The 13,507-nt window shown below is 31.2% G+C and overlaps 1 protein-coding gene across 1 annotated transcript; it reads left to right on the forward strand.

The window, feature by feature from the left end:
- The first annotated feature begins 7,623 nt into the window (after positions 1-7,623).
- On the forward strand, positions 7,624-12,212 carry LOC143067391 (uncharacterized). The gene is made up of 4 exons (XM_076240622.1): positions 7,624-8,635; positions 8,990-9,058; positions 10,476-10,565; positions 11,796-12,212. The coding sequence occupies exons 1-4, from the start codon at positions 7,637-7,639 to the stop codon at positions 11,904-11,906; spliced, it is 1,269 nt and encodes a 422-aa protein (XP_076096737.1). The 5' UTR covers positions 7,624-7,636; the 3' UTR covers positions 11,907-12,212.
- Positions 12,213-13,507: the final 1,295 nt, after the last annotated feature.

Raw genomic sequence — 13,507 nt, forward strand, 5'->3', positions numbered from 1 at the left:
CTTTTTTTGTTTTAAGCGTCACTTATGAGGCTTTTGCAAATGAACCTCGCTCTCTGACGTACCATATACAGTCCTGGGCTGGTATGTATAAAACCACTGAAATTAAGATATTCAATCGTAATACTAATTTAGTGTAGGACATGTAGAAAAATTCGTCCGTTCGGAACAAATCTTGAGTAGCTTTATGCATAGGCCCAGGTATCTATGATGACTCTTTTAGTAACAATCTTATTTTCACAGATCTTTGTGAGTTATTTGAATGAAAGTCTGAAATGATTGTGTTATATTGTTTATTGTTTTTAAGTTGTTATTTGCGATTTTAATGCAAATATTATGCAAACAGGTAGAGTAAGATATTTGTTGATGGTTTTTATCTCCGATTCCCCCTGATATCATACTATTTACTTCCCTAAAAGGGCGAATAAAGATTGTTCCATCTGAAATGTAAACAATAACTATTTTGAAAGAAACACAAATAGCAGTAATAAACAGTATTTTGAAATTACAATTTATTAGACCCTTTTCTTAAGTGCAATCCCATCATTTGGTCAATTCCCAATTGTTGTTTAAATGGAAATGTCTGCAATTAACAGCATCACGATGATAGCAATGTAAACATCAATCAAAAACAGAATATTAGAGATATGGCCTATATTATTCTGTACTTGTAGTTAGCAAGGATTGATAATTAAAACCTTTTATTGGATTATTTATTTATTAAATACGAGTAACTTTGAGTAAAACATTAATTCAAAAGTTAGATATTTCTAGATTAAAAAAGTGCATTAGCAAATATAATTTTATGTTTATTTATCTCAGGTTGACATAATAATTACATTTTTTGTACGACATAAAAACATATTCAACGTATGATCAAAAAGCTTTTATTTTAAAAAATTGTCATTGTTTTAATTTGAAAGGTATGATGGATTTTTTGCTTTGTTTTATAAAAAAATTGAAAATCAATGCATATTTTTTGGTGAAAACAGACAAACTAATTAAACAGATAAATGTTTTAATTAATTGTCTAACATACGGAAGCGTATTAGTGCCACACATTTGTTTTTAATATTTCTTGCGTTAAAACGCAAACATTTGCGAAATATCGCAATCCTTTGCGATATAACCCAAACATTTGGTTTATCTTATTTCTGATTTAAGGTTCAAAAGGAGCAGCAGTTATAAATGGAGGATGCTGCATATATTAAAATTTATCTCCTGCTAATACAGCTCAATATAAATATACTTCCAAAGTAAGCTCTCGTTTGAGGAATGTATAAGGTGGTTAGATCTCAACAAGCTATCTTTTTGCAATAAAATGAATATGTTTTATTATTAAAATTATGTTCTCTCCTTTCAAATTGCTACCCAAGCATCTTGAAGTTACTTCACTAGATTGACAGACTGACATATACACAAAACTATATGAATAACCGAAATCAAGATGTTTGCGAAATAACGCAAAGGTTTGTGTTATTTCGCAAATGTTTGCGTTATATCGCAAATGTTTGCGTTTAACGCAAAGGTCTGCGTTATTTCGCTAAGGTTTGCGTTGTAACGCAAACATAGGAAGAAATATTTAAAAAAATGTGTGGCGCTAATACGCTTCCGTATAAAAACGCCAAAATAATTGCATGCCATTGTTTATTACATATTTTTGGCTGATCTTTAGTATTCTTATGGACACAAATCATTTTCATACAGCTAGATGATTTGTCCCTTGATTCACATGAGGCATACTTTAGGCAGAGAGTTCCAAAGAACATTTAAAATAAGCTCTCTCTCAATACCACATTCCGTCTTATATATATACTATTTTTTATCAGAATAAATCAAAGTGAGGTGACTTTATTGATCATATCTACTTTCCGATATATCTACAAAAACGGAAATATTAGATACAATCAACTCTGCTTCATATTTAGATATTAACAGTAAGCATTTTTTTAAATTTTCATGTGACTTTCAATTCTCTAGTTTCTATATTCATGAAGAAACATTTCAATATTTCACTGACAAATTGAGTCTATCTGCATTTATATCTATATCATTTCCGGATGATAGATATAAAAAAGCTTCAGGCAATAAATATTTCATTGAAAGATCTGCTGGCGTAGAAGTACATGAACAAAGTGTTCTTAATTGTGAAATAAGAGTCATACAATCCGTCGTAGAAAATGTGACAATTGCCACAGAATTTGTTTTTTTTTTGTTTCACTTTTAACACGAATAATTCCACTTATGAGGCGAGAATAGTTGATATTGTTTGTGTTGTTTGTTTTCTCCTATATTTGAGTGTGAATTCACATTACTATAAGACGTGTCACGGTACCTTTCTATCCCAAATCCATATATTTGGTTTTGATGTCATATTGGTTATTCTCATCGGATTTTGTCTTAGTCTGTTGCTATGTGTGTTACATTTGAATGTTGTGTCGTTGTTCTCCTCTTATATTTAATGCGTTTCCCTCAGTTTTAGTTTGTTTCCCCGATTTTGTTTTTTGTCCATAGATTTACGATTTTTGAACAGCGGTATACTACTGTTGCCTTTGTTTATTCAGTTTATTTGCGTTCGGAGTGCTTTTATGGTTAAACCTTCATCAGGAAAGCTCACTTCTTAACCCTTTAAGCCAGTAATATCGAATTAGGTAGCATTAGAAAACAGCAAGACATAACTAATATCATCTAATGCTATTTTTGACTAAGGGAATTAAAAAAATAACTGACCTAAAAGAATGATGGCTAACATCCAGTAAAGCAAAAAGTAAAATCACAAAAACAAATTAAAAACGGAAAGTCCCTAATCAAATGTCAAATCAAAAACTCAAACACATCAAACGAATGGACAACAACTGTCAAATTCCTGACTTGGTACAGGCATTTTCTTTTGTAGTCAATGGTGAATTTGACCTGGTTTTATAGTTAGCTTCACCTCTCACTTGTATGACAGTCGATCAACCTCCATTAAATTGACTACGATTTGTGAACAAAACAAACGGACATAGTAGGTAAAAATGTCAAAAAGGGGTACATCAGTTAACATTGTGTTATAATCTTAATAACTATAAAAAAAACTCCAACCATATGTAACAGAGAACCACAAAAAGGCATATAGACAAACCACATAAGCAACAATGAAAGACAAGAATACAAAAATTTACCACAGTAAAATAACACAATGACGGGGTTATAAGAACAGAGCCACGTCAAATGTATCAAAGGAACACAAAAAGACATATAGACAAAGAACATAACCAAGAATACAAAGTTATATCATTATTCCTCAGTTATCATTTTCTATATAAAATAAGTGCACAATATTTTCACTATTTTTCAAATTGAAAGCTTTGAACTATTGGACCGGTCAAAAATTTCAAACTATTTCACCTCGGTAAAACTATATGACCGCAAGCGTCATTATATTTCGCGGAATGCTAAATGCAGCTACGCGATTGGAGGATTTTGAAAATAACGGGGGAGTAACGACGACGTATTTTACGTATTGTATCTAGTATACGGTTGAAGTCAGTGCAAGACGTAGCCTTATCATTTGAACATATCTATGAGGTTAACGTTATGGTTTGGTTTCTTCTTTTTAATATTACGATAGTTGATTTATCACAGCCATTTATTGTGTGTTGTCCTTTTCGATATAATAAAACACTTACTGACTAGATATTCGTGGAATAGTAAGTGTATTGTCACGCCTCAGAACAATAGTTGATTCTCGGGACAATTAACTTACTACTCCACTCATAACCAGTCAATAAGTATACACTATAACCCCAAAACACAATGACGGGATGTATAAGTACAGAGCCACGTTATATGTACAAAAAGAACACAAAAAGGCATATAAACAAAGGACATAAGCTAAAAGGAAAGACAATAATATTACCATAGAACAATAAAACAATGACGGGATGTATAAGAACAGAGTCACTTCAAATATATATCACCAAAAACAGACTAAAAAGTAATATTCATAAGTACAAATAAAAGATTACTATATCACATTATTAAGATAATAAACAAAGTGAGTACCAAGAATCTATACATCAAGACAGTCGTGTATTATTTGTGAAGTTGATACGGAATATTTATCATCAAGGTCTTGGTACCTTCAAATGAACTTGTTTAGAAAACAGACGACACGTTCTTTGACATAACCTTGGTTCTTCAACTTTCTTCCAAAGCACTAGTGACTTTTTACAGAGTCTGAGAAGGATTTGCAAGCTCTTGATTTCCGAATAAGTTGGGAAATGTATATTTAAAGTGGTGGAAATTGATAATTTCAAAATTAAAATCGTCTCGTTTGTCATAGATGCTGGTACTCAGATGACCATGTATGTCAAATTCGAGGTGTAGGTAAAAAGAAATGAGCAGGCGGACGTTGTGCCTATTGTTTCTGTAATTTCTAGATTTTGGGGATATATTAATTAGCTGTATTTAGCAAGACTTTTAGGAATTGTGGTACTCAATGCTCTTCAACTTCGTACTTTATTTGGCTTTTTGACGTTTTTTGAATTCGAGCGTCACAGTAGTCTTTTGTAGAGGAAACGCGCATCTGGCGTAAATACAAAATTTAATCTTGGTGTCTATGATGAGTTTATTTAATGGAAACCCATCCGAGAAGTTAGGATTGTTAATGGAAAAAGCATCATAAATGTAGGATTGTTAATGGAAAAAGCATCATAAATGTGTCTGAATGTGAAATTAAATAACCTGGCTTCTTTGATCTTGTTTTCACAAGTGTATGAGGAAACTCTGATTCATGTGAAAATAAGAAGAGGTCGGCCAGGAGAGGCCAAATTCAACAAATATGTAGTCGATAAGAAACTTTAGCATACTGATCACTTGTTCTCCTTAATAGCATATTTTACCTTTATGTTCACTTTTACCAAAATATGACGTATGTTATCCCAAAGTCATAAATTTATACCGAATATGCTACCATTCGTATGCTGAAAAGCAATGTTGTACCAAATTAAATTATAATCCTGGTACCTTTGATTACTATTGACTACTTAATTAAGACGAATTTTCAATTTTACATTGAAAATGGTGGTTCTTTTGAGTGTTTTTTATAATCCACATATGGTCAATACCACTACGCAAAAACTGTAGCATCAATATCTACTTTAAAACTGTTGACACAGGGATATATCTCGCCTGTCGGCATAAAATTCAAAGAGAGATAATTTGATGGACAGCACTGATGTTGATCAGTTCAAAGTTATTAGCTATATAGTGTCAACATACTGGAATGTACAGTCAGTATTCTAACTTTATAGAATTTATCGTTACCTATTGTAAGTAGTTTCTATCAGACTCATTTAAGCATTGAAATTTGGTTACTTAAAGAAAGTGGCTATACCAAAACCTACAGGGACAAGGAGTTTAGATAGTGGTCAAACTGTTATGCACTGATAGTTCTGCAACTTTATAGACAATGTCATTGATCTATCACATGGAGTTCATATCAAGATTACTTTAGCAGAAAACTAAACATTGATAATTGCTGATTAATTCAAAACCGCTGGACCGTGACCTAAGGGCGGAGCATCAAAATAGTAATCAAACTTAAATGTCCTGATAGTAATGCAACTCATACAAATCATTGATCTTTCACAAGTTGTTCTTTTTAAACGACGTAGCTGGACAAGTAACATCTATTTCGCGCCTTCGGCGACTTTTGTCTCAGGCGAAATAAAAAGTAATATATATTGTTTTAGATAAAAGTATTTGACAAAAGATGTTCAAATTCAAATTGAAGCTAGTTCATTAATTATAAAACGCCTTTCGTTAAAAAGCACCAAATTTATTAGAAAAAAAAACACTTGAAAAATGTATATCTATCTTCATCAGAAACTCTAAGAACCAAAACACTTAATCAATTTCTTGTTCGAGTATATTTATTTTTCATTTAAACATGTTTTTTGACTGATGTTCAATTAATTCCATGTTATAGTCTATAGTCAAATCTTTCCATAAAATCAAAAAAATATACACAAGTCAGATAACGTTGATAACTGAACATTCTTGTTCTGAATCTATTGTTATTGATGGCAATGACTTTGTACAAACCCTAATTTGTTTGTAATTCCGTATTTTAAACGACAGTATATAACTTCGGGTTCAATACTTTTTGGGGGTTATACTATGAGAATTAAACCTTTATTGTCGTAAACACAGTTCGTAGAAAAGACGAAAACACTTCATGCTGAAAATGTGTCCACGGTCGACGCTTATTGTTACAATTCTATAGAATGACATAAAACAACTGTTTTATAACAGCGAAATTACGCGTTATATCAAGCTTTCCTTTGTATACCTATAAAGTTTAGAAACAGTGTCATGGAAATTATGAACATTGATCGTTGTTGCATTTTTTTGGGAAAATAAGAAATAAATTTGATTGTTGTCTGCCAATCAAAAATACATAATCGTTCTGCAGCATCTTTGTAGTGTTATTATTGATCCGACAAAGCTATGTTTACCTCTGTTCTGATCTTTATTATTGACATTTAACGTAACCATAAATTAAAAGCCTTATCGATATATTAATTGGATCCTGACTCAGTTTTCGCCTTCAAGAACATTGCTTATCAGGTAAGACAATTTCCAAATAATTTGTCTTTATTGTTTCGGTGGCTTTTATTCATATTGATATTAATTTGTAAAATATGTGTTAAATAATTAAATGAAATGAAAAAGATCTTAAGGTGGATCGGGACTATTCGAATGCGCATAATTTCACGCATGAATTACCATGCAAACGTAAAGTTTGTGTCGTATATTCACTATTATTTTTTTGATTATTTTGATTGATTAAAAATGTTAAATTATTGTACTTTTGTCACTAAAAAACTATTATCGTTATTATGTGAAACTGTGAAAGACTCAAAATGACATCTCATCCAATTTCACAATTTTCCCACCCAAATTTTGGGTTCCAAAATATTTAGTTTTTCTTATCGGTTACCTATGTTTTTTATTTGCTCATTCTTTGAAGCTATATTTCAGCTTTTTATATAACAATTTTGGAGCAAGTGATGCAGAACGTTTTCTTTGATATTTTGATAAAACTATGTCAACCTCTCTTTTTTCCCTATAATTTCATTGTAAAACGGTCCCTTTTACATACCTCTTTAAAAGTAATATTTTGATCTTAAATGGTCCGGGACCCTCTATTATTTTGGACCAATTTGATTCACCCTGTGTAAAGATTAAAATAACAAATACAGCAATTCTGATAGAAAGTTCGAATAGGCCCGAGCCACCGTAAGCTATTATTTAAGGCAATTTGATGTTTTCGAGCTTTTGATTTTGCCATTTGATTAGAGACTTTCCTTTTTGAATTTTCCTCGGAGTTCAGTATTTTTGTGATTTTACTTTTTTACTTCATGCAAAAAATTAACCCAATTTCAACATATATTTTTGAATACTAGTACGTGTCATATGATTAGCATAGATAGCCAATAAATTCAACTTATTGATTTATGTGATGTGCGCTATTTTACAGGAAGTTTGTTCGTAAACGACAATTAATTTCATGAATGGAATCACCATATGACGTTGATTATTTTTAATCTCAATATTTTATGTCAATTTTGTAGCTATGCAATAAGATTACATGGCTCTTTTCAAAAAGTCACAGGTTTATGACCAGAATCGACAGAAAACAGATGATGAGGATGTTCGTAGATCCAAAAATAAAGTATCAACTATGTTTACCTCAGTTTTAACCGTAATGAAGATAAGCGGTGCTGTGCTGTCAACTGATAGATATTGTGGGAACAAAGTCAAGTACATGTTGCATGTAATATTCTGCTGTATAATGCAGCTGATTCCGATATTCAATGCGTTTCGTTTTATTGGAGCATTTTTGTCGGCTACAGGTGAACTGAAATACCATATTGGAATTTTCTCATTTGTTTGGTTCTTTTTTCTCATTGAGTATATGGCTATTATGTTTCTGTATAGTTCTAAACAACTAATGACTTTCCTTGTTACATTTGACGAGTACCAGTGTGAGTATGGAATTCACTTCAAAAGAAAAAAATACAAACATATCATAGATGTCATAACGATTGTGTTTTTTGTTGAAGTGTTAATAACAAACGGTCTTATTTCTGCATCATTTTCCTTTAATTGGATAAACCGAAGTTCACTATATGGAATGTTTTTATGGCCTCTTCAAAACTCAACAGGTTCAACACTCTATTTTGCTAGTGTTATGTATGGAATTTTGATGATCGAACCTATGGTTATTTGTAGCTCTGTCTTTTTGTTTTACTTTTTTGTTCTACAATGTATTAAAAAAGAATTCGAGCATATTTCAATTCGTTTGGTTCAGTTACGTAAACGGCCAACGACCATTTCAACAGAGATGGAAGATATTCGTCAACAGCATCAAGTTATTGTTAACATTTTGTCTTCAGTAAACCCCGTATTACGTCACATTGCTGGAGGGTTTTATGCTATGGGTACACCAGTTATATGTTTCATGATATATGGAATTTCATCCGGTACCTTATTATGGGAAGATGGTTTTAAGATGATTGGTACTATTGTTATTAACCTTGTTGCAATGTTTGCAATAACATTTAAAGGAGCTTCTATTAACAGCATGGTAAGTACTACTCGAAATTATTTTCCACAAGCCAATTCCAAAGCATAGTTCTAAGTTTTTCTTATCATTATAAAATAACTTTAGCAATTAAAACGCAGATTGTAATATTGATTAGTCAAATTATTCGTGCTCATCCGTGTCTATTTATCATGAATTGCGATCATCAGAAAAACGAGCTATGAATGTATATCATTAATCTGCATTTTTATAATTTATATATATGTAATTAAACATTTCTTAGCTTCTATTTATATTTCTGCAGTTAAACATTATTAGCGTCTATTTACATATTTGAATGAAATGAAATTAATACTGTATAATATTTATTTTTCTTTGAAACATATTATATTCTAGGCTCACCAACCACTTGAAGAACTTCATAACTTCGATATGTCGGTACTACCAGACAAGACAGTTCATCAAGTAAGTCATTTTAAACATTGATGAAAAGGTTTTTTTTTTTGCAATCCCAAAAAAATCTGAAATCTGAAAAAGGCAAAACATATCGATTTTAACCGGATTTTGGCTTATTAGGTTATTGATTTCGTGTATGGGCGGTAGGTTCCATGTGTATCCATAAAATAACACATAAACCGTTCACCAATCTTAAACCATTGCAAAATTTTGTACGTAAATAAAAAGAAGGTGAAGCTCGATATTGACAATGTTCACATTAGTTCTTCGTGAGTTGTGGTTCTTGAATGATTGGAAAATTCCATTATTGCAACAAGTGAAGAACAGGTAGTACTTCTAATGATATTACAATTCTAATATGTTAACGCTATTATGACGATTTTCTTTTACCGTTCAAGTGTTATGGTCTTTCAAATTTCCTTAACAATGACACGGATTAAAGTAATGAAAGTCCGGTTTTCTGTCATTTTGATAGCGTCTTGTTTTCGATTGAACGTTGCATTTGTTGTCATTTAATATAATTTGCTTAACGATATTTTTAACTGCAATGTTGTAGTTCACTGTTGTGATTTCTATGTTATATCAAGACACCTTTTTATAAATTTCTTGTCAAATGAAAGAATTTCCCGTTGTGTCTAATATGTTTTGACAGATCAGTAACTACTACTAATTGATATGTTACCATGACGAAATAGCACCCATTGATATATTTGATATACCAAAATAGTGACCCATTCAAGTACTTGTCAGTGTAATACCTTCATTAAGTAAGAGGCGCCAGACGTGATTTTAACAAAAGAGATAAATGGAACTTTTAAAATACTGTCCATGTAAATGCCAAGTAGAATCAATCGGTGACAAAAATAGCGTCAGAAATAAATCTGTATGTTTTCTTCTTTACAAAATAAAATAGTTAAAAAAATAAATAAATTTACCCTAAATGGTAACCTATTTGGGTAATTTCTAATTACTGTTATCTTTCTTGCATATTGGTACGTCACATGTTTATTATTGTCATATATATCATGTACAAAATAATAGTATCACACTATAGATCTTTCACGCAATATAAAGAAAAGGGGAAAAAAACATATTTGTAAATTGTTGCCTCTGACGTTTTATAGTATAGCTTATTGTTCAGTTATATGCATCAGCTTAAGAGTAATATCATTGTAATGTTTTATACTGCTACGCTTTATATACATTTGTGTATGATTTGTGTGCTCAAAGTATTCTTTCAGGATATAAGATACGGAGTATCTTTACCAGGAGATTGGCATCAGCCTTATATGTTGTTTCTTTTATTTTCATTTTGAGGTTCTTTTCTACTGGTAATATAAGATACTGGAGTTTCGTAAGATAAATTTTCCATTTTCTTTTTATTGTATCATATATCTTAAATCAAATATTTTCTTTTGTCTTTCAGATTGTAATTTTCACAAACAGGTTGACTGGTCCTCCAATTGGCGTCAGTGTTTACGGATTATTTGTAATAGACTACTCTACAGTTTTAATGGTAAGTAGGAAAACAATAATCTCAGTGTAATTGCTAGTACTTTAAGTGTCGACTATAGTTAGAATATCTATTCATTGACATTGTTATGCTATCAATGTTTATGTCCGGCTCAGAAATCTAAATGTAACAATAGTTGTACCCCAAATATTTGCTTTGGAATATGCATAACAGTATTTTCATATTTGTGCAATAATTTAATAATGTGAGCAAGGATCAGTGTCTGTTAGACATTTCTCAAAACTCAAAATTAAACAACCTTATGTCTAACACCTTTTTGTTTTTCTTTTCTCCTAAGGAAAATTCAAAACGGAAAGTCTCTTATCAAATTGCACAATCAAAGGTTCAAACACATCGGCAGAATGGAAAACAACTGTCATATTAGAATTTTCGTATGTAAAAAATTGTGAATTAAATCTGGTTTTGTAGCTAGTCTAACTTCTCACTTGTACGATAGTCGCATATAAATTCATTATATTGACAACAATGTGTAGTAAAAGGGTATAATAACAAAGGTTGTTCAAATCAGAAAGTAATTGTATAAATTGGCAAAATCCTAAGCTCAAAACACATCAAACGAATGGAAATTCACTGTCATATTCGCATTTCGCATATGTAGAAAATGATCTATTGCAAGCTAGCTAAACCTCTCATTTGTATGAAAGTCGCATATTATTCCATTAGATTTGTTATCTAAACAGTTAGGGAAAAACAAAGAGACATGATAGGTAAAATGTAAAAAATTGGGGTACAGCAGTCAACATTGTAATATAGACTTTATCAATGTAATAACAAATAACTCTTCTTACAAAAAAAAAAAAAAAAATCAAAATAGCATATAGACACTTTATAGACAAAGTGCATAATCTTTATCAATGTAAACACAAATAACTATTCTTACAAAAAAAATCAAAATAGCATATAGACAAAGTGCATAAGCAAATATGAAAGACAATAAACTTATGTCGCTTGATAACCTACCTTGTAACAATTTTCAAACAACCTTTTGGCAACTTCTTATACTTTCTATCGTCTACCTTATCTTGAATTCCTTTAATTCAACTATAAATATCGGGTTATAATTAAAAAAATAGAAAAATTCAAAGACAAAGATTTCTCACAAGGAATTAAAAAGGACAAGGATCGAAGACACCAGACAGCGTGAAAAATGAGACAATAATAGACTTAACGTAAAGCTTTGTATATATTCAATGAATTATTTTCATCTTTCAGGTATTTGGGACAATTATAACATATGCAGTGATCGCAATACAGTTCACTTCAACTGGTTCCCCAAGTGACAACTGTTTATACAATCATACAAATGTGACCTTTATAACATAGAATGATTAGAAGCTGCCATAACATGACATTACCAGATTATTAACAGATTAAACATCTATATATGTATAATCTGTTTAAACACAATGATTGAAATCCAAACACTAACGGTTGGTAGTTTAGTGTTTGTGTTTAAAACATCTGCGAACAGAACTTTATATTTGTGACCACTAAGAGACATATTTTATATAAAAAAAAGAATATTTATCCTAATCTGCATCTTTTTAAATCAAGAAACTTTTCAACGCAATGTTTTCTGTAGGATAAAAATGAATCAAGCACTTCATAAATTTGGTGCATCTAAAGAGCTTTTTGTGGTTTATTGTCATCTTGAACGTTCGAACTCATCCATTTGAAATATGAATATTTTCTTAGATATGTTTTGTTTATGACCAAAAGGACCATAGAATAAACAGACAAAAAAGCAAAGGTTAACATTGCCGAAAGGAGTTGGAACCTTATTTTTTTTAACGATATAAAAAAGGGAAGATATGGTATGAATTTCAATGAGACAACCAACCACCAGAGACGAAAGGACGTAAACGTTAGCAATTATATGGTCATTTTAGGGTCTTCAATAATAAGGAAAAACATTTATCGGTAATTCGTATATTTTTCCTTTGATCTTAATTACTGCCTAATGTTTTCGAGTATCAACGTACTGGCTGTATCACTGAAAATATTAGGCAATACATTGTGTGACGTCATAATTACCGATAAACAGAATAATAGGTAGTTTCGTTTTTGATACTGACTATATCATGTGGAATATCTTAACTCGCCCTAACGGGCTCGTCTAGATATAGTCAGTATTAAAAACGAAACAACCTGTTATCCTATATATAGATCGCAAAGCAAGCTACAAAAGGTGTCTAATATGACAAAAAGTAAAACAATTCAAACGAGTCAACACTGCTGGCTGGTGTAGAACTATCATTTCAGGAGAGTATCATAAAGACAACCAAAGCCTAATCGTGATATGTTAGTCAAAGAGAATATGACAGTGGACACCACTACTAATTGGCTGTTAGTCACAGAGAGTATCATAAATGACACAACTTGTTATATCACGTTGGACCACAGCCTGTGTCGACATTACCACTGTGAACTATGAGTCCTAGAGGGAATACGAGTCGACACCACTACTCCTTGAATGTTAGTCCCTTCAATTTTATAGTCGACAACTTGTGGACAGAAAGTATCATACCCCCATATTGTAATATATATAGCTTTTAAATTTTTATCCCAGTTCGGCCTTAGTTATCACTATTGAATTTAATCTATACATATGCTGAAATACTATTAGTTGCACTTTAATATCTGAAAAATGAAATCCTCTTTGAAATGAGATAAATATATTTTTTTGCCGATTATATATAAGTCATATAAAAAACAGCAATAAATAAATCTGAATAGAACATTTTCCGTTTAAGCAGACAACAATTTCCTATTGGTATCTGTCACTGAGACACTAATGTCTTTGCGAGGCGGAAACCGCTTTGATAAATGCAGATTTATTGTCTTTTTCTTTTGATTGTACGAATATTTGTAAGAAAATCGGTTACCATGTCTGTCAACAAGACTCATTTAACGTTGCATTTTCA

Source organism: Mytilus galloprovincialis, chromosome 3 (genome assembly GCF_965363235.1).
Source record: "Mytilus galloprovincialis chromosome 3, xbMytGall1.hap1.1, whole genome shotgun sequence".
NCBI lineage: Eukaryota > Metazoa > Mollusca > Bivalvia > Mytilida > Mytilidae > Mytilus > Mytilus galloprovincialis.

Coding starts and splice junctions, on each gene's coding strand:
- LOC143067391 (XM_076240622.1), top strand. CDS start 7,637: ATGGCTCTTTTCAAAAAGTCACAGGTTTATGACCAGAATCGACAGAAA. Junction 8,636..8,989: donor GAGCTTCTATTAACAGCATG/GTAAGTACTACT, acceptor ATTATATTCTAG/GCTCACCAACCACTTGAAGA. Junction 9,059..10,475: donor CAGACAAGACAGTTCATCAA/GTAAGTCATTTT, acceptor TTTGTCTTTCAG/ATTGTAATTTTCACAAACAG.